At 49.5% G+C, this 21,308-nt stretch overlaps 2 protein-coding genes across 8 annotated transcripts in view; one reads left to right on the forward strand and one right to left on the reverse strand.

The window, feature by feature from the left end:
- The first annotated feature begins 4,050 nt into the window (after positions 1 to 4,050).
- Positions 4,051 to 8,775, forward strand: GFRA4 (GDNF family receptor alpha 4). Of its 6 annotated transcripts, none has more exons than XM_044748861.2 (7): positions 4,051 to 4,238; positions 6,192 to 6,537; positions 6,649 to 6,758; positions 6,852 to 6,986; positions 7,737 to 7,828; positions 7,998 to 8,127; positions 8,550 to 8,775. In XM_044748861.2, the coding sequence occupies exons 1-6, from the start codon at positions 4,184 to 4,186 to the stop codon at positions 8,076 to 8,078; spliced, it is 819 nt and encodes a 272-aa protein (XP_044604796.1). In that variant the 5' UTR covers positions 4,051 to 4,183; the 3' UTR covers positions 8,079 to 8,127; positions 8,550 to 8,775. The 6 variants fall into 6 exon arrangements, with proteins under 6 accessions (XP_044604796.1, XP_044604794.1, XP_070341748.1 ...); XM_044748859.2 differs by having other exon boundaries at positions 7,741 to 7,828; XM_070485647.1 differs by lacking the exon at positions 7,998 to 8,127.
- Positions 8,776 to 16,321: 7,546 nt separating this feature from the next.
- The window catches only part of ATRN (attractin), a 177,323-nt gene continuing 172,336 nt past the window's right edge, over positions 16,322 to 21,308 (reverse strand). The window contains exon 29 of one of the 2 annotated variants that reach the window (XM_044748857.2): positions 16,322 to 20,877. In XM_044748857.2, the coding sequence (XP_044604792.2) occupies positions 20,753 to 20,877 (125 nt within the window). In that variant the 3' untranslated portion in view covers positions 16,322 to 20,752. The remainder of the gene's footprint in view (positions 20,878 to 21,308) is intronic. The other variant, XM_070485645.1, reaches the window with a different exon arrangement.

Genomic DNA, 21,308 nt, shown 5'->3' on the forward strand with positions numbered 1-21,308 from the left:
GGCCCTCCCTGCTAAAGAAGGGAAGTATTCACACCTCCAAGCGGTTGTGACCACCCAAAAAGAACGCACACCTGCCCTGTGTAGTCAGAGCTTGATCGTGAGTTTCCTTCCCTCATCTACTCTCTCCTTCCACGTGTCAGTTTACAAGTGGATTTTATAGAATTAAACACAGCTGACTGCAATGGGGTGATGGTTTGCATTTTGCTTCAGTGGCCATGGTTGTCAGCATTGTGGCCTCCCAATTCATGAAGCAAATTAGGCAATAAACCACAGATACAGGTATTACCATACCCAGGGGCAGCCAGGCTGATTGTGGCTCTTAGAATATATGTTGAACACCTGAGTTTTAAAGGTCAGTAGGGATAACAAAAATCACATAGGGAAAGAACGCAGATTTCAGAACACTCTTTTGGTTCTTAAGAAGGTCTTCTGATTTCAAGTAATAGAAATCCAACTCAAACAAGCTATATAGAAAACGAAGTTTATGGGCTCATGGCACTGTGGGGTATCACTGGACGCTGCGCTCTCTCACTGCCTCTCAGCTGTGCTTTCCTCTTGGAGGGCTTCTCACACAGGCAAGTTCTTCCAAAGATGCTCCTGGTAGTTTCAGGTTCATCTTCCTCCAGAATAGCTCATCCAGTGCAAACAGTCTGCCTTTTATAGTCCTGGAATTAACTGTGGTTAGTCCAGCTTGGGTCATGTGTCCATCCATGAGCCAATCCCTATAGCCTGAGAGATACTGGACTTTCATTAGCTAGGCCTGGGTCATCACTCTCCCCTCGAGGCCCAGGGTGGGGTCAACTCAGCAGAGCCACAGGACTGATACTGGGGAAGGACTGGTTTCCACAAAGAGATATATTTTGTTACTAGAGGAGAGAATGCTGGAAAGACAAAAGTGGATGTCTTCTATGTGAGGCATCTGCTCTTGGGGCCATGTTTCTATTCTAGCTCTGGACATCTTCCCAAAAGACTTCCTGGAAGTCTCACTGATTCTCTGCTATAATCCTCCATCCTCTCCAGGAACTTGAAGAACCTTCCTCTGTTCACTCACAGGGGCCTGGGGCTGCCCAACACACAGAGAGGCAGAGTGTCCCCACGCCAGCAGTTGTGTCAGTGTCAGCTTGCTTTGTAAAAATGTATTTATACCAAACACTATCTGTATGTTTTACAAAATAGTAATAATAGTAATGGCTAATTTGTTGGGTGAGAAAAGGATTGGACAAAATATTAGACAATAGCGTGTGAGCCCAGAAGTGGGTAACTTTGGTTAATGTTCTATGTCCTTTTATAGTTCAAGAAGAGGGTTAAGATACAGGTTAACTTAGCACTTTACTTATGTATGCATTTCAAAGGGAACCAGAAAGATTGAAATCGAGGATATAACTTTAACTTTTAAATCAATTCAGCAGAAAAAAATGGAATAAAGAACTCAAAGAGAAAAAAATCATAAAAATAGGATAAAAATGTGACAAATAGAAAACACAAATGTAATATAAACAAGTCCAAAGATGTCAGTAATATAATAATTGTAAATTAATTTAACATGCCAGTTAAAAAAGAGATTGTCAGATTTTAAATAAAAGAGATACATCTAAAATTTAAATTCAAAGCAAGGCTGAAAGAAATAGGATAAGCTGTACTCCACAAATACAAAATAAAGCTGGAATGCCTATTTTAACACCAGATAAAATATACTTTAGGACATTACTAGGAGCAGAGAGGATCACCACATAATAAGATATGAAAAGTTTAACAGTTATAAACATGAATGCACCCAATAAAATAGCCTAAATTTTTTTTACTGGAATAAGTGGACCAACTCACCATCGTAGTTGTAATGCAACAGACTTCTCTCAATTACTGATAGGTAAAGCCATTTCAAAAAGTTAGTAAAGATGTGAAAGATGAACATAACAATTAACATGCTTGACATAAAGGACCTGGACAGACCTCTACACTTGACAGAGAATATTCATTCCTTATAGGCACCACTAAAGCAAGTCTCAACACATTTTAAAGAAGTAGTATCATTCAGACCACATTTTCTAATGACAAAGCAATTAAGTAAAGAGTCAATAAAATGATTAATTTAAAGATCCCTATATGCTTGGAAATTTAAAAACACGCTTCTAAATAGCTTATGGGTCAAAGAAGAAATCATACTGGAAACTGCATGATAAAAATTGAATGATCAGATGTTGTATATGCCATGAAAGTGGTACTTTGAGGGAGATTTACAGACATATGTCTTTTTTATTCAAAAGAAGGCTGAAAGTTAATGGGATCAGGGACCAAGCTAAGAAGTTAGAAGCCTAGAACCAGATGGTTTCACTGGTGAATTCTACCAAATATATAAAGAAGAATTAACAACAATCCTTCTCAAACACTTCCCAAAAATTGAAGAGGAGGGAACACTCCCAAACTCATTTTATGAAGCCAGCATTACCCTGATACCAAAGCCAGATAAGGACAATACAAGAAAATAAAACTACAGGCCAATATCCCTGATGAATACAGATGCAAAAATTCTCAACAAAATATTAGCAAACTGAGTTCAACATCACATTAAAAGGATCATACACCATGATCAAGTGGGATTTATCTCTGGGATGCAAGGATGGTTCAACATATGTAAATCAATAAATGTGATACATCACATTAATAGAATGAAAGATTAAAATATGATCATCTCTATAGATTCAGAAAAAGCATTTGACAAAATACAACATTCTTTTATGATAAAAACTCTCAAGAAATTGAGTATAGAAGGAATATACCTCTGGGGCCGGCCCTGTGACTGAGTGGTTAGGTTCACACACTCTGCTTCAGTGGCCCGGGGTTTGCTGGTTCGGATCCTGGGCATGGACCCACAGACTGCTCATCAAGCCATGCTGTGGTGGCATCCCACATAGAAGAACAAGAACAAGACTTACAACTAGAATATACAACTATATGCTGGGGCTTCGGGGAAAATAGAAAAATAAGAAGAGGAAGATTGGCAACAGATTAGCTCAGGGCCAATCATCCAAAAAAAAAAAGAATATACCTCAACATTACCAAGGTCATATATGACAAGCCCACAGCTAACATTATACTCAACAGTGAAAGGTTGAAAGCTTGTCTTCTAAAATCAGGAACAAGACAAGGGTGCCCACTCCAACCACTCCTATTAAACACAGCACTGGAAGTCCTGGCCAGAACAGTCAGGCAAGAAAAAGAAAGAAAAGGCATCCAAATCAGAAAGGGAGAAGTAAAATTGTCTTTATTTGCAGATGACATGATCTTATATATAGAAAATCCTAAAGACTCCACCAAAAAACTGTTGGAACTAATCAACAAATTCAGTAAAGTTGCAGGATACAAAATCAACATACAGAAATCAGTTGTGTTTTTATCCACTAACAACAAAATATCTTTAAAAGAAATAAAACAATTTCATTCACAACAGCATCAAAAACAATAAAATACTTAGGAATAAATTTAACCAAGGTGAAAGATCCGTACACTGAAAATTACACGACTTGGATGAAAGAAATTGAAGAAGACACAAACAAATGGAAAGATATACCATTTTCATGGATTGGAAGACTTGATATTGTTAAATATCCATATTTCCCAAAGCCATCTATAGATTCAATGCAATCCCTATCAAGATTCCAATGGCATTTTCCACAAAAATAGGAAATACTAAAATTTGTGTGGAACCACAAAAGATCCCAAATAGCCAAAGCAATCCTGAGTGAAGGGTATAAGGAGAACGCTAACATTTTTTGCAACTTTTCTGCAAATCTAAAATTAGTAAAAAATTAAAAATAAAATTATAAAAGAAGGTACACAACAACGTTGTTTCATAAAGTTAATGGTTTATGCATGGGAGAGACAAGGTCTTCGTGGGTTATTGTGAGGTGTTGCTTTGTGTGTATGGGGAAGTGTGTGTTGGGGTCCATCTAGGCACACTCTGGCGCTGGATTAAGTAGCTCCCAGATCAATCTGGAAGTGCAGCCTGGAGCAGAGACTCAGTGGGGGCGGGGAGTCAGGCAAAGGCTCCTCCCAGCCCCAGTGTACGTGTTAGCGCGGACACCTGGGTTTTCAACGAGCTCCATCCCAGGCGGCGCTGGGAGAGAGGCACCTGTCCGACTGGGGTTCTGCCTCCGGTCGTCCTCTCCTCTGTTCGCTGCCCGGCATGGCCCGCTGCTTGGGGCCCTTGCTGCTGCTGCTGCTGCTGTTACTGCTTCTGGGTGAGTGGCTACCTCCTCCCCCTCGCCTCCCTGTCCCCATCCTCAGGGACAGGGTGGGAGGGCAAGAGGGTGATTCCGGGAAAAGCTGGAGCGTAAGAAGGGGCGTGGGCGAGAGACCTGTGGGAGTGGGGGTGCATGGACACCTGGCACTACGCTCCAGCGCACCGCTTCCCGCCTTTGTGGGGGCGCCGCCCTCCCAAGTCTCGCTTTCGTACCCCTATCCCAGAAACTTTCCTTTTCCTATTGCCTCCCCTCTCCCACCTCTCTTACCCTTCCCTAGCCCCAGCCCTCTGCCTTCAGTCTTGGAGCTTCACACTGATTCCTTGCTCCGCGTCTTCAGTGTCTCCGGTGCCACGGACCTGCTGTTCCACTTGCTCAGGACTGCCCCCTCTTCACCGGGGGCATCGAGGAGGGAGGGGTCACTTTACTGGGTGGGATGGGGTGGGGAGGATGGATTCTGGCAAAAGCTTAAAGCAGTGGAGATCTTGGAGCTGAGATGCTGTTCTGAGCGTGGAGATGAGGTAATGGAGCTCCTGGCGGAGGGAGACAGGTGAGCCAAGGGACAGAGGTGGGACCGAGACCTTAGGCGACAGTAGGTACTGTCGTGTGTGGCTGGGACCTGGGGATGTGAGGTACATGGCTGGGAGAGAAGGGCGAAGTTGCCTGCTGCTCTGCTGGAGAGGAGGAAAAGAGAGAGGGCGGGCTCGCCCCTCTTCTATCTCCCTCCTCCACTCACATACCCATTCCAAGTCCTTAGTGTCTGTTCGTCCTCCCTGCAGAGCAAGAACCACCACAGTCCCCGAAAGAGGTGGCCAGTGCCAGACAGTGGCCCTGCTTCCAGCCCTGAGGCGGGAGACACCCCCCTCCATACACACAGCAAGATGGTGCGGCGCCAGTATGGCAAACTTCCCTCAGACTGAGGTGCTCCCGGGGCTGCTGGGAGCACCAAGGAGCGGGGTAGCCTGGTTTTGGTGACCCACCTAGGTCCTAGGAAGGGGCTGCCAAGTCCTGACTTCTGCAGACCCTGGCTTGGCTGGATGTAGACGTGGCCTGTGGCATGTCTAGGCAGAGCTCAACCTCTGCCTGACCGACCCCTGGTGTGTGATTCTGCTGTGCCAGGCACACTCTCTGCCCCCAGCAGACTGCCACCTATCATGGACCCTTGGGCCCTGTGGCCTGCCATCAGGGACTTCTCTAGAATCCACACCCCGGCAGCCAGGCCTAAATGGGCCGTCCAGTGCCCAGAGCCCTTTCGAGGAATCCCTCTTTCACCTGACTTAGTGGAGGGTGGAAGAGCCAGGAGGAAGCGAGTCCAGATGGGGTAGCACGGGTCAGCCGGGGGCGGCGAGAGGGAGCATCAGAAGGGAATGGAGGCGGAAGACGCTGGCGGCAGGGGGCAGGAGGAGGTGCAGGAGGTCGGAAGGCAGGGAAAACCAGAAAGCTATAGACCCACTCAAAGCGTCTCCATGGGGGAGGAGGGAGGGGAAAGGAAGAAAACACAGGCGTTCCAGCGTGCCAAAGAGAGGACGAGGACTGTCCACTGTCCTCAACGCCATTTCTGATAAGTCTCCATAGCCAGGTCCCCAGAAGCCTTGCTGTTTCCCGCATCAGGTGGGAGCCCATGAGAGTGGGAGGAACCCCGAGGACCCCTCTTTGGATGAGTATGGCCGTTCTGGGGGAGGGGTGGTTCCTGGGGAGGATGGGTCTCAGCTTCTGGGGAAGGCCAGGCCTAGCATCTGTGCGCCCCGTCCATCCCTGACGCGTTGCAGGAATCCCCAGAGCCCGCCACCGCCCATCCCCGCGACAGAAGGCCTGTCAGCGCCAGTCGGTCATGCCTTTGGGTCACACTCTGCCCCCTCGGGTTTTGAGCGCCCGGCATCTTCGGAGGGCATGGCCTGCGGGAGAAGCGTACCGATAGGGAGCACCAACTGCGGCCCGCCCGCTCCCCACCAGGGTCGCCGAGCTCCGAGGGACGAAACCGATGCGTGGACGCCGCCGAGGCGTGCACGGCGGACGCGCTCTGCCAGCAGCTGCGCACCGAATACTTGGCTCGGTGCCTGGATCGGGCCGCGCCCGGGGGCTGCCCCCGCGCCCGCTGCCGCCGCGCCCTGCGCCGCTTCTTCGCTCGCGGGCCGCCCGCGCTCACCCACGCGCTGCTCTTCTGCCCGTGCGCGGGCCCCGCGTGCGCGGAGCGCCGGCGCCAGACCTTCGTGCCCGCCTGCGCCTTCTCGGGGCCCGGCCTCGCGCCGCCCTCCTGCCTCGCGCCCCTAGACGCCTGCGAGCACAGTCGGGTCTGCAGGTGCGCGCGGGGGTGCGGGTTCGGGGGCCGGGGAGGTGTGGGGAGAGGGAGGGAGGGGGCGGGGCAGAGCCTCCCGCCCGTCCGCTCACCGCACCCCCGCCCACCGCGCAGGCCCCGCCTCCTGGCCTTCCAGGCCTCCTGCGCGCCTGCCCCTAGCGCCCCCGACGGCTGCCTGCCGGACCAGGCCCCCAGCTGCCGGCGCGCCTATGCAGGCCTCGTGGGTACGCCGGGACGGAATCCGGGTGCGGAGGAGGGTTTTGCTGGGGGTGCTTCCGCCTGGGGGACCGATTACCCTCTCCTCGGGGTCCCCGCAGGCACCGCCATCACTCCCAACTACGTGGACAACGCGAGCGCGCGCGTGGCACCCTGGTGCGACTGCGGAGCCAGCGGAAACCGGCGTGAGGAGTGCGAAGCCTTCCGGGGGCTTTTTACAAGGAACCGCTGCCTGGGTGAGGGGCCCGGGAGGGGCGGCGCGGGAGGCCAGTCCGCACTGACTGGCCCCTCCCAAGCCGCCTGGCTGTAGGAGCCCATTTTAGAGATGAGGAGACTGAGGCTGTTTGCGGCCGTCATGCAGGCCCACTTCCCCCTCTAGCGTCGTCCTACCCCTCGGGAAATCCTCGGGTCCAGCTGTCTCCGGAGACCAGGTCACAGAGCAAAGTAGAACCCCAGGGCTGTCTACGCTCGTGCCCCTGCGGGCGGTAGGGAGGGCAGTTAAAACAAATTTCCGAGGACCTGGAATGGAACAAGGCGAGATTCCTGCTTCAGCTGAGGCATTCCCACCTCCCCCCACTGATGATTTTGCGTTTCAGGTCTGAATAGCTCGGTGGTTCGCTGCCCAGTGGGGGAGTTAGGGGGCCTGAGTTTGAAGCCCGACTATGCCACTTAACTAGCTGAGAGTTAGTTAACTCCTCTAAGCCTTTTTGTGTTCATCTGTAAAATAGGGAAGATAGTTGTCACCCTCTCCTGTGAGGATGGAAGGCTATAGTTTGTAAGGTACTCTTAGCATAGTTGTCCTTATTTTCTTATTCCTCACCTTGTGCCTCCTGTCCCAGAAGGCCATCCTTGCAGACATTCTATCCTCCCATCCCTGCATGGGGACGGCCCACGCAGGATGCCAGGGGTCTCAGTTTGTCCCCGAGGAGCTGGGCCCTGTGCTAGGATTTCCTAGCCAAGCCCGCCCTGGACCCTTCCCTTCCTAGATAGTGCTATACAGGCCTTTGTCAGCTGGTGGCCCCCAATCCTGCAGGACCAGCTCGACTCCCTCCAGGACCCTGGGCACAGCCTCCTACAGGTAGGTACAGGGATAGGATGGTGAGCTGGCAGCCCCTGCACTGCCTCCTTTCATCCTTCCATGCCAGAGAGGCCCCCATGGAGGCATGAATGGCCTGGGATGGGGGTGGAGGCAGAGAGCAGAGCCAGGCTTCTGCCTCAAGTCCACACTCTGCTCCCACCTCCCCAAGGTGTCCTCTGCAGATGAGCCCCCGGAGGGGAGCTCCCTGTTCTTCATGCTCCCTGTCCTGGCTCTCCAGCCCCTGCTCTGACTGCGACAGCAGACCTCGGACAATACAGACAGCTGCCCCACCCTGCCTGGTACTGGGCCATGTCCATGGCCTACTGCTCCACTGAAAGGGGACTGGCTTCCCTCCCAAGCCAGCCCAGTGCTCCCACGCCACTGCCTTTGCAGTTCTGCACACTCTGTGTGCCTCTCCCCTGGAGCGAGGGATGTCGGCTGAGGGCCTGACTGCAAAGCCCATGGTTTCCCTTCCAGAGGTTTTTTGGTTGGAGGTCCCTTTCTCCACAGACTTTGGAACCGTTGGGGTCTCCCACAGGGCAGGCATGGGAGGGGGTCACCTGTGTAGCTGAGGTCTCACTGGGGCCCCAGATCACCTGGAGAAGGTCAGAGACCATCCAAACTCCCAGAATTCTAGGAAATTTTATCAGCCCCCCAAGCAGATCATGCTCTAAGGAGTGCATCTGAACACTTATGGGCACAACTCCCTCTACCACTGCAGGCTTTCACAGCACCCTCCTAGCTCGCCACTGCCCATCGTGATAGCCACCTATGCCCCATGACTCACGTTGGGAAATGCTTCCTGTCCATGATATGCTGCTTGGTGGGCACCACCAGGAGTGAGAATCAAGTCTCCTGCATTGCACTCACCATATGGCTGTCTTCCCCGTGGTTTAACCAGCACTAGGAATGGCATCCACAGCTCAATAAACCCACATGCACTGAGACTGACCTTGCTTTCCTGTGATCTATGTCTTGGGAGCCTGTGTGACCTCAGATGGCCTCAGAACCTCTCTGGGCTTTATCTCCTCACCTATGGATGCCAAACTGAAACAACTATCAGGTCCTAGTGGCAGGGATTTTGGTTGCTTTTGTCTATTCCTGCTTCCCTGCTGGTACTCAGATAAAGAAACTACATTTCCCAGCTTCCCTTGCAGCTAGGGGGTGGTCATGTGACAGTCCTGACCAATGAGTGGAATTCACAAATGAGGCCTCCAGGAGAGCTCTTTAAACAGGAGACTTGTTGACGGGTCCCTTCAGCTTTTAGCCTCAACCCTCCTGTTTTTGCCTGGAACTTGGTGGCAGTGCCTGGGGGCATGAGTGCCATCTTGAAAATGGAGCCACTGCGCCAGCCCCTTTTGGACTCTGCATTATGTGAGAAAAATGATACCTCTAACTTGTTTAAGCCAGTTTTTCCACAGGTGGCTTTTGATTGCAGCCAAACATAAGCCCTGATTGATACGCTCCCACCTCTGGGGTGCCTGGGAGCCCTGGGATCACCTGGTACTCGGGGGCCACACCTCAGTGCTTGCAGAGCCTGGGCCTGACAGACATTTGAAAGGAGGGGTGATAGTGGTTTTGTTTTTTTATTCCTGTATATTCTACCTATTTCTGTCCATGTGAACTGAATTCTTTCCTGGAGTCAAGGGAAATTCATCATAAAGGTTTTTACAAACACTCAGTGTACGTGTGTGGCCAGCGTGGACCCAGCGAATGCCAAGGACACTGCATTAAATTGCAGTTCTGCAAAGGAACTTGAAGAGGAGAGGGCAGGACGATGGCCAGGTACTAAGCCTTCTGTCCACTTCTTTCTTCCTCAGAAGCTTGGAGACTCCTGATGAGTGAAGGGTTACCATGTCTCCAGGCTGTTCCTTCTCAAATCTGGTTGAGGTTTGGCAGGGGCCATGAAACAGGCTGAAGTGGAGGCTGTTGGTGCCTTGCGCTCTGGGCCAGTGCAACCCATCCCCAAGCTGCTGGGAATGTTGGCGGCTAACACAGCTCACAGTGGCCCCCTTCTCTAGAAGAAATGTCTGTAAGGTTACACTCTGCTCCCTGAGGCAGACGGCAGCCAATGACTGAAGCAGGGGTACAAAGGCCTCGTCTGCTTGCCTAAGGGGGACAATTCTATGTGCCATTCATGCTCTAGAGCTCCCCCAGATCCCAGCTGAGACAGCATCCTAGCTCAGCTCCTTCTCCTGCCCCCTCCGGGCTTCCTCACTCAGTTTCCCCTGGGGCCTCTCCCTCCATTAAAGCATGGCCTGAGAATCCCTGTTTTGGGCTCAGCTTCTGCAGTACCTGACCTAAGAAACGGGTTAGGTACAGACCACACCAAAGCTCAGGCCTGGGGCTGTCGTGACCAGAAAAAGAGCCACCAGGGGGCCGGCCAGGTGGTGCAGCAGTTGAGTTTGCACATTGTGCTTCTTGGCGGACCGGGGTCGCCGGTTTGGATCCTGGATGCGGACATGGCACCGCTTGTCAAGCCATGCTGTGGTAGGCGTCCCACATATAAAGTAGAGGAAGATGGGCACGGATGTTAGCTCAGGGCCAGTCTTCCTCAGCAAAAAGAGGAGGATTGGCAGCAGATGTTAACTCAGGGCTAATCTTCCTCAAAAAAAAAAAAAAAAAAAAGAGCCACTGGCTCTGAGACTGTGTACTTAGCAATTCATACCAAACCCACAGACACTGCATGCAGCTGCTGTCAACCAGCCTCCCAGCAATACTCTCCTGATTGGAACCAAACACAAATCAAACTGGCTTGAGCATTTAACTGAGCAATCTGGGTTTCAGGCACAGCTTTCTCCAGGAGTTCAAATGATGTTGCCTCTGCTAGTCTGCGCATGGCTTCCCTCTGCAGCCACGCAGGCTCTCATGTTGGGGTGGGGGTAAGAATGCCACCAGCAGCCCCAGATGTACCATCTCTCTTTTTAGCAATCTTAGCATAGAAAGGCACCTCTGTTTCCCAGCATTCAAGGCAGGACCCTGCTGGCCTCAGCATGGGTTATAAGCCTCTTCCACTGGCAAAGAGGGGTGTTGGGCAGAGTGAAGCTCAGAGTCCAACCTGTTCTCATTTCATAAGAAGGAATATATATATATTTTTTGAGGAAGATTAGCCCTGAGCTAACTGCTGCCAATCCTCCTCTTTTTGCTGAGGAAGACTGGCCCTGAGCTAACATCCATGCCCATCTTCCTCTACTTTATATATGGGACGCCTGCCACAGCATGGCTTTTGCCAAGTAGTGCCATGTCCACACCTGGGATCCGAACTGGCGAACCCCAGGCTGCCGAGAAGCGGAACGTGCAAACTTAACTGCTGCACCACTGGGCTGGCCCCAGAGGGAATGTTCTCAACCACCTACACCTGCTTGGGAATGGACAGGGGAGACACGGGGGGAGGTGTTGGGGGGGCAGGGAAGTGAACACATCGCCTCGGCCTGCTCATCATGACTGCATGGTGGTCCAAACGCAGAATTAAATGTCTGCTAAATGATTTGCCTTGTATGCAAGTGTGTTAAACTCCACTACTCCATTTTTTACTCAGATAATTAAAGTAAAATATGGGCACATACCGTCCCAAAGACTGGGAAGATAAAAGTGCACAGAACCTAGTTGAAAATAGTGAAACTGTTCCCTGGCAGTCTTCCTCCAGTACTTCTCTCTGACCCCGGCAAGGGCTTAATCAATGGAGCCTCTTGAACATTAGATAATGTGCAGGGGAAAATGAAAGGTCACAGGGCCCCTGGCGCCTGGCTGTTTTTTCCCAGAGTGCACATTCCCATGAAGGAGGCCTGATGCTGTCCAGGGCATGGACCCAGCCAGCTCTGAGGAGAGAAGCCAAGAGGAGGGTGAGGTGGCACGCAAAGGACACTATCTTGCCACCCCTGGCCCAGTCGGCTTTCTGAGGGCTTTGTTGCTATAGTGGGCTGAATGGTGGCCCTAAAGATATGTCCACAACCTAATCTCTGGAAGCTGTGAATGTTACCTTATATGTAGGAAAGAGTGAATGTTACCTTATATGGCAACGGATGTGATTAAGGATCTTGAGAGGAGGCACTTATCCTGGATTGTCCCAGTGGGCCCTAAATGCAATCACATGCATCTTCATGAGAGAGAAGCAGAGGGAGATGAGACACAGATGCACAGAGAAGAGGGTGATGTGAAGACACAGGCAGAGATGAGAGGGATGCGGCCACAAGCCAAGGAATGCCAATAGCTGCCAGAAGCTAGAAGAGGCCAGGAATGGATTCTCCCCCAGGGCCTCTGGAGGGAGCGCAGCCTGCCAACACCATGATTTTGGACTTCTGGCCTCCAGAACTGTGAGAATAGATTTGTGTTGTTTTAGGCCACCAAAATCGTTGACTAATTTGTTATAGCAGCCCCAGGAAACTAACAGAGTTGTCTGAGTTTGGTTTCTGTCACTTCTGCCTAAAAAGACCCTGGCTCATACAGGGTGTTAAGTCTGGCCAAATGCCAGAAGGCTTAGTCTAGCTGTGACCCCCATGACCAGGAATGGGTCCCGCCTTGCTTGTCCACACCTGAGTGTCGGCCTGTGTCCTGCCAGGGAGCCTGCTTGCTGTCTCTCACACGCACTCTGGGAGACTGCGGTCCTGGCCCTGGCCTCATCCGTATGACTGGCTCTCTGTTAGCTGCTGTCAACACTGAGCCTCCAGCTGGCAGGTGGCTGGGGGCGAGGCAGAAAGGCAGGTGCTGGAAGTATTGTGGATTTATTGGCGGAAACTTCACGGCTCATGAATGCCCACTCTGGCTTGGAGCCTGCTATCTAGTTGCAAGGTTGATGTGAAAGCCTTGCCTGCCCGCCTCCCTCCCCACACCCTCCCCAATTGAGTCAGGCAGGACCAAACTCACAGAACCCGCTCATTTTTACAGGAAGCGTGGACATTAGTGGGTGAAACTTCCAGAGAGGCAGGAGGACAGGGGCTATGCAGTGCTTCAGGAGAGGTCCCTCGGCTGGACAGACACTTGCCAGTGAGCCTGGCACTTGTGTGAAAGGAGGCAGACATGGCCCTGCCTTGCTGGGCTGCAGGCCTGGGAAGGCCTGCATTGAAGAATGTCTTGGCAAGCTGTCCTGCCAGGGACACATCACCCTATACCCAAAGGAGCCTCCAGTCCAAGGCAGAGGATACAGAGAAGAAAATTAGGATGAGGACAAACACAAGAAAATAAAATACACACAAAACCTCAGAAATTGAGACTTCAAGGGACCGAGATTAAGCAAATGAGGAGGAAAGGCATCCAAATAGGCCGTGACAGCCAGAGCTGATCCCCAACTCCCTGGGCAGCACGTGTCATACCATCATTGGGAACATCGAGTCTAGTCCCCTCCTGGTGCTCGGCACACAGGATGGAAGAGAATTCTTGCCAGGCACGTGACACAGCTAGTAACACAGAGCTGCAGGGTGTCTGTTCAGATGCAACCCACACAGGTGTGTGGGGCTGGAGACTCAGATACCAGGAATGACACTGCTGTTGGTGGCAGAATTTTCCAAAATGATGACCAGCTCTTGGTAAACTTTTGAAGGAAACAAAATTCAGTCTTCCCTTGATTTACACAGTAGTTGCATTTCTGGAAAACTTTGTTTCTAATAGGGTTGGGTTTCTACACTAAAATAATTAGAAACAGATGTTTTTCATCTACACAAATATCCAGCAAAACGTTTGAAAATGGGGTGGGATGTGTTCCTTGTCAGGTGGGACAGTCCTGCATGTCACAGGATGACCACCTTCAAGCCCACCCACTAAATCACAGTAGCCCCTAGCCCTTCAATGCAATAATCAAAATCGCCCCCACCTATTTCCAAGATGTCCCCAGTCCTGTGCTGGTTGAGAACTGTTGCCCTGCATGACCAGGCCTGCCCCAGCTCCTATCACTGCTATTGAAGTCCACTTTGCTTCAGCCACCCCAGCTGCCTGGCCACTGTTCAGACCCACTGGGCACACCGCTACCCCTGGGCCTCCACACCTGCTGCTCTTTCTATTCGGAATGCTCTTCTCCCAGACATCCAAGGGCCAGCCCCCTCCTTCATTCAGTGCTTGGCCCAGTTGTCACCTCAGCAGAAGCACCTTCCCCAGCCCCACTATGTAAAGTAGCAGTCCTCCCAGCACTTTCTACCTCCAACCCTATTTTTACCTTTTTCACAAAACTTATTCTTATGTTTCCCCACTAGATTGTAGACTCCACGAGGATAGGGATTTTTGTCTGTTTTGTTCCCTGTGAAATCCCTGGTCCCTACACAATGCCTGGCCAACAGACAGTGGTGAGACTGGACAGGACATCCTCGTGACTTCGTAACAGGAAGGAGTAGGATGGCAGACACACAGCAATCACTGGCTCACAGCAATTTTGAAATCCTGCTGGGCCCTGCATTGGGGTGGGGAAGTTCCTGACCAGACCCCAGTCTGCCCTCTGGGCCACATCTGAGGTGGCACTGGGTTGTGTGCTCTCCTCAGACACAGCTTTCACAACCGTCTCCTGCCTGGGTGGCGGGGGGCGAGGGGGCGGGGCTAGAGGGGGGTTCTAATTAAGGCTTCCTCAACAGTCACAGGGTTGTTTGTTTTTGTTTTTAAAGGTCAGGCTAATGGTTTCCTTGGCAACATAATTCCCTCAAAAACTTACACAGGATCAGTGACTGCATTCCTGGTTCTTTCCTGGACACTGTCCTGAAGTCAGCTTTATTTCTTGCTTCCTCATCCACGTGCCTAACCCTCAAGATGATGGCCTTGAGGTTACCAGGCTCAAGTGGGAAGATCACACCCTCCATCTGATTCTTGCCTCAAAGCTGAGTCTCTAAGTCTCCCTGGGTCCTTATTACTCACAAGCACCTCTCACTGTTTGGAGAGTAGAAGCAAGACTAGTTGGCTTTTCCAACATTGCAAGACGCTGGATTTCAGGATCCTCCACCCCCTTCCCTTCTGCTTATAAACTGGCCAATTCTTTCTGGAACTCAACTCTTGTCTTGTGACGCCTTGCCAAGAGTAGCCAATAACAATCAATACATACCACATTCTGTTTTCTTTCAACTTCTTCCCCGTGAGCTAAAAACTCAGTAGACATGTACTTTGCCTTCTAAATTATCGAACATAACAGCCATACCAGCTGTTCTGCCACCACCTGACAAGGATCCCCAGCTGTTCTGCTAGCTGCATCTGCTTCTTTATTACCTGCCACCTGGCCACCAACTAAGCCCATGCCACACACTTTAGGTTTTGGTTACTGTTGTGTTGCACTTCAAGGTATAAATTTGTGTATTAGAGTAAGAAAAGCTATCTGTTGTGATAAGGCCCCAAGTCTCAGTGGGTTGGTAGAGTAAAAGTTTGCTTTTCAGTGATGCAAAGACCAGCACACGGCTCTTACTGATCAGGTGGCTTACCTCTAATGGGGGACTCGGGGACCCATGTTCCCTCCAACATCTTTAACACCTGACCTCCAGGGAGTCCCACGTGGGAGTGTGGTATGTGCCAAGTTTAGAACTCGTGTCTGTCACTTCTTCCAACATTTCTTTGGCCACAGCTGTTTATGGCTCCAACTGAACTGCAAGGGGGCTGAGAAATGTTGTTGACCTGTGGGTCCAGCAGCAAAATGTGACAAGTTTGGTGAACACACACCATTGGCTCTGCCACAATATCACCAAGTCACACGTTTTTATCCAATCCTAAATAGTTGGCTTCCACAGCCCTCCCAGAACAGTTTCAAGGTCCCTTCCAACCTGGCAGCAGCCACCAGTCAAAGCATTTCCCTCCCCAGCCCAGACCCAAACTCTGGTGGGCTGGCCTCCCCCAGGCTCCCAGCCCAAAGCCTCCCCCTCCCTCCCCCAGATGAACTGCTGCCCTTCCTTGTGTTTCCTCCAATGTTCTCAACTCCCATTACACTGGTCTTGTTCCTCTAGGCCTTTTGTGCTCCACACCAGGGTGCTGAAATACACTGCTCTGTGTTCTGAGGGCAGGAGATGCACAAAGAAGGCGAGCAGACAAGGCTTTGTGAATGGAAATAACTTCATCAAAAATTCAAGACCAAGGACAAGGCTGTAGCCCTGGAGGACTAAACCTGCCAGCATACCTGGGAATTAGCAGTTCGGAAAAGCTAGAGAGACGAGCAGGAGCACACGAGGACGAGAAGCTGCAAGAGCAAGGGCAGCTGGCAGGCATCAGCATGGACTGCGCTCCACCCTGCCCTTCCCCGTGCCAGGCCAGGGCTGCTCTGCACACCAGCTTCCTTCCCCAGCACTGTGGTTTCAAGGGCAACACCGACTTCAGCGGGGACCTGGGGAAGTCTGCTCACAAGCTGTGCAGGGCTCTCCAGCCCCTCTCCCAGAGGTGTCTGAGGTGCCCGCCCTGCTGGCTTCTCTCCTTCACCTTCCCTGAGGCAGTCTGAAAACTGATAACCATTTTAAACATTTTTTTCCTTTTCTTAAGGTTCTAATGACTAAATTTTAAAAATAAGTGAAACAAAACAAAGTCAAAATTAAACACTCAGAATGAAAACCCCCCCTGCTTTTTTTTTTTTTTTACCAGATCTACTTTTATTTCAGAAGGAAGTTTGTAGTATAGTATTTACTTTTGTTTATATACAAGTTCTTCACATTTGTGTTTAAAATGCACAGACCTCCCTTAATTCTCTTGTTCCTGCTTAAATTAGCTGTTATTTTACAATACAAAAAATACGAAAAAATTGCAGTCCTAAATGTATGTATAACACCCACAGTCCCCAGCAATGAAATAGTTTACAATACTTACTCCATATTTACATGAGTGCAAGAGATACTAAATTATACATATTAACAAACTAAGCTCGAATCCAAACCAAAATAAAACCGTAAATAACTATAAAACAAAAACATTTCCAGAGCCAGAATTAGGTCAACGAAACAGGCTTCACTAGTGTTTAGAATGTTTTGTGCACAATCTCAGTTACGAAAGTCGATTCCATTATTGCCTTTAAAAGAGAAGGCGCCAGTCTTCCTCTCCACTCCACATCACCTCCCCGCGGCAGGAGTGTTTCTGAGTTTGAACGACTCCGGGGAACAGCCTCTTCGTGGGCCTGGCTATCTACAAACCACCATAGTGATTTTTATGGTTTGAGCTGAGTTTGGTAAATTGGGCGAACATTTCAGACTGAGAGCCAGTGCGTGGCCCAAGGACAAACCCTCTGCCTTCCTGGGTCTGTTCTTAGGATGGCCAATTCTCACAGAAAACCACCAGCAAAGATCTCCTGGGATGAGGGGCTTGGGTAGCTGAATTTTGCCATAATTCTGAAGAGCTTCTTTTTCATCTTGGTCACTGCCTGAGTACTAACTTAGGTCGTTAGTAAGTGCTTAGTATTTGTTGAACGAATGGATGAGTGAGTGAAACTGAAGGGTCAAAGGTGTTCATGAGAACAATGCCACCACCCCAGGAAGTGAATCACCCCTGTCCCCTTAATGGAGTGTACTGAAATACTGAGATACTGAAATACACTCCAGTAAGTTGAAGGAGCAAGAGCTGCACTGAAAGGTAAAATGCCTTTTTTCTACCGATTGTGCTCTGGTCTTCTCATTTGCCCCAGATTTCTTGGTGCATCTCCAATCTTGCACCTTAGGCCTTATCCACAGATATTCCGGTATTTTCCTTCTGCTGACAGTTTTTTGTCTAGGGCTGCTCTCCCTCTGGGTTAGCTCAGGGGAGTATGGGTTGCCGTCTCTCCATACTTCCTTCCACCTTTTAGAGGTGATCCTCACAGGGAAGCACAGACGTCTCCCCAAACTGTGTGTGGGGAGTGGGTAGGAGGTGGATAGGAGGCCAGGGTGTGGCGCAGTTCTCCATGGGGAAACAGGAGCTATTTATCAAGGAACTAGCCACCCCACCCCTACTACCCCTGGTTTTCAGTATAATAAACTATGGTCCTGGGAAATGGTTGTTAAAAATTTAGACAAAACCACAACAAAATGCAGCCTGGAAAACCCCTTTTTGGAAAATCTGATTTCCACAGGTATAGTCTTTGAACTTAGAGACTAAGAGAAACATTTCTCAGGACGACATTGGTCTTCCCTGGCCACTCACGGCATCAAGAGGCTGACAGAAAGATTCACGATGCACTTGCAGAGCCAAAAACAGAGACAGAGAGATTCCTGCTGCCTTCGAGTCTCCTCACATCCTACTGTTTAAATGGATTCACTGCCTGGTTTTTCATATGTGTACTGACAGACGATTCCTGTTTTAAGAGTTATCCAATTGGTACCAGATGTTTGAACACATCAGCACAATGGGAATGCCTTTCCTCGCTTTGTTATCAATGTATCACAGACTAACGAGAGGACTTCTCCAAACTTGGATATCCAGCATATGGCACAAAAACATGTTAAGCGAAACTCAGACACCGTTACATTTAATAAAAATACATTAAGATATTTTTCTGTTTTATGTACACTCCGAATGTCTGAATATTCCAGACACTACTGTATAGTTATGTACAAGTGCAATATCAATGTTTTCATGACTACTTTAATCTATATACAGGCTCTCCCGTGACACGCAGGCATTTCTCTCAAGTTCCAGGTGACTACCTCCTGGTAACTGGCTCTAAGCTGAGTGCTTCTTTCTCCCGTCGTCCCTTCCTCTGGCCTGAGCCTGGAGGAAGTGGTTTGCTGCTACTGGCTGCAAAGGAGAAGCAGGTGGATTCAGCTGTTTCTCCACTGCTGGAGCAGAATTAAACTTCACTTGTTCTTCCTTCCTTCATTTTTAAAAATAAACATTATCTTTTAGGAAAAAAAAAAAAAAAGAATCAGATGGCTAAGGGACACAGGACATGTTATTTCAAGGCATGGGACTACCAGGGGGAAGAGACTTCTTTGGCCAAGGAAACATTGGTCCTTTGAACAAACAAGGGTTTCCCTTGTGGGAGAACCCTCTCCAGTGGCCTCCCTCTTTCTCTGCCAAGAAGCCTCATGGTAATTACAGGGGTGAAGGGCCAGTCCATGGCAGGCTCTCTGTGGGTGCCGTGATCTGGAGCAGGGACGTAGGGAGTTAGTAAGAGGACAGGTCTTTTCTAGAACTGTCTCCTCTTTATCAGTGACGTGAAAAAGCAGCTTTTTGAGAGGCGAGTCTCAAAGTAGAGGTGTTTTGTGCATCAGAGTTTAATGGTTCAACTTCCTTGAAAACATCTTTCCAGGCAATTCTTCATGGGAGTGGGGTTAGTGTTGGGGAAGAGACAGTACTCCCTCTCTAGGCACTTCATTTAAAGGTGAAATGCCACAGTCTTTGTTCTTTTGAGTGTTAATTTCTCCAATTTCACAAACTTGAGTTGTTTAGAGGTCCATCCCAATAGGGTAATGCCAGAGAACCCCAGGTTTTGAAGCAGAAGAGAGATCTTGGGAGGCTGCTGCATAATGCCAGAAGACAGAGCACCATAGGCGGGGACAACACACATCCAGGCAGTGCCCTGGGGGCGAAGGGCATGGACCGCTCTACCTCCCCTACATTTGGTCACTTTCCATTTGGCATCATTTCCCTCCTCGTCCATTTTTTCCATGTGCTTTTCATCTTTATCAGCGTTCACTGCCCTCCCCACAGCCACCACCTGAGTCTGGGAGGAAGACAGGGAGAGCCGAGCCTCTCCTGGGGGAGACAGAGCAAACAGCTCCAGGTCCTTCTTCACGCACTGGGAGACTGTCCCTCTCCTGGTGTGTGATTCCACCTGCAGCCTGAGAGTGGTGCACTTGCTCAGAGCAGCCCACAGGAACGAAGAGTCACTCTTTGATCCCAGGGTCCTAAGTGCTGTCATGCTCTTTTCTGCTCAAAGGAGACATATAACATGAGTGAGTCCTTTCCTCTGTGGTGCCCTGGCAGCAGGAGGCCAGGAGGGCTGAAGTGACATCACGCCTAGAGTGACCTGGGGGCAGGGGACAGGGAGGCACACAGGGACCATGCCTGATTATGGTCCTTTGTGACAACAATAAAAACAGGAGCTTTCACAGTTAGTTCATTGCTGCTTTCCTCACAGTCCCTGCTGCTTGCTTAAATATTCCTTGGGGTGAGAAAATTCTTTCCTGGCTGCAAATCAGATTTTAGAAAAAGAGCAGATTGCCAATGGTAGCTATTTAAATTTTATAAGAATGTAGGAATGCAATTATGTAAAAACTTAGGCTTACTAACTTTCCAATTGCTAGATCTATTTAAAGTCTAGGCACTTAGTGTATGTGTGTGTGTGAGAGAGAGAGACAGAGAGAGAGAAAGAGAAAGAGAAGAATTTCAAATGGATTAAGACTAAATTAATCAAGTTGCTATAGAAAACTATCTATTACATCAGTTTACATTCTAAGTAACAGTGCTGACCTCGACATTTAAAATAGCCCCCTTCTATCTTAGTTTGATATGATTCAAAAGAGATGGACCATTATTAGTTCTCAACTAGAAAAAAGCTACTCCCTGGAAGAGAGAGATCTGCCTAAATCGTGCAAGAATAAATAGCACATCTTTTTAAAAAGATAGCAGGCTTCAGATGAAAACAAGTTAATTCATCTGACTAGTTTTTAAAAGATGATGTTCAAGAACGACTGATGACAGATGTCTACTTGTAAACACTACATCTTTTGTTTTTTGCACAGTTGAGACATTCCCGAGAACAGTTTTCCACAAGTGAACCTGAGTGTCCTTCCTTGCTCTCTCACTGGCTCTACACTGGCCTCCTCCAGCAACAACTGGATCACCCCGGACCTGTAATTAAATCAATTATTTCCTATGCAAAAGTAAAAGGTTAGATGCTGGAGCACAGATGGGAGAAACCGTCAAAAGAAAGCTTGTGAACATGCAGATGAGTCAGATGCTTCGAGGGTTTCCAGTCTTCTGCCCCGCTCCGCAGAGCCCCCCTGCCTGCTCCCTCCCTGCAGACGGCTCTGGCATGACACCCCTCGCTCACGGAGAGCTCCTGGTCCAGCGTCAAATGCAGGTCCCAGGCTGTGCAGGGGGCTGCTGCTTCCGGTTTCTCACCGCTCCTGATTTCTCTTTGTATACTATTGGCATCTGCTGAGAAATGTCCACCAGGGCGCTGGCCACTGCGAGACCTTGGGAGAACCCACAGAGGGAACACACGTTAAAGAGCGCTTGCTTTTGTTTAAAAATAATCTTAAAATTTTCTTTTTACATTCCCAGAGTGCAATACAGAAAGAAAGAAAGTATACAGGGAAAAGCCTTACTTCTACTCTGTGCCTCCCGCCACCTTTCCCCTCCATTCGAGTAACTGCTTTCATTAGCTTGTAGATATTCTTTCAGGGTTTATTTATGAAAATACAAATACATGTTGTCCTCCTTTCTCCACTTTTTACACAAAAGATGTAGCTTGCTTTTCAGCAGATCAGTGAAGCAAAATGCTCTCCCTGGTGGTGAGAGCACATAAATAACACTGCAAACATGCTCTAAGCACTAAATTTCTCCTGCCTGCCTTCAAAAGGTACCAAAAAAAACGGCACTCTTTACGATGAAATTCAGATTCATT

Source organism: Equus asinus, chromosome 15 (assembly GCF_041296235.1).
Source record: "Equus asinus isolate D_3611 breed Donkey chromosome 15, EquAss-T2T_v2, whole genome shotgun sequence".
NCBI lineage: Eukaryota > Metazoa > Chordata > Mammalia > Perissodactyla > Equidae > Equus > Equus asinus.

What these genes read in the sequence shown, in the direction of transcription:
- GFRA4 (XM_044748858.2), top strand. Translation starts at nt 4,184, where the DNA reads ATGGCCCGCTGCTTGGGGCCCTTGCTGCTGCTGCTGCTGCTGTTACTG. An exon ending in GCTGCTGTTACTGCTTCTGG is followed by an intron (nt 4,239 to 6,191) that starts GTGAGTGGCTAC and finishes GCTCCCCACCAG; the next exon opens with GGTCGCCGAGCTCCGAGGGA. An exon ending in TACAAGGAACCGCTGCCTGG is followed by an intron (nt 6,987 to 7,740) that starts GTGAGGGGCCCG and finishes CTTCCTAGATAG; the next exon opens with TGCTATACAGGCCTTTGTCA.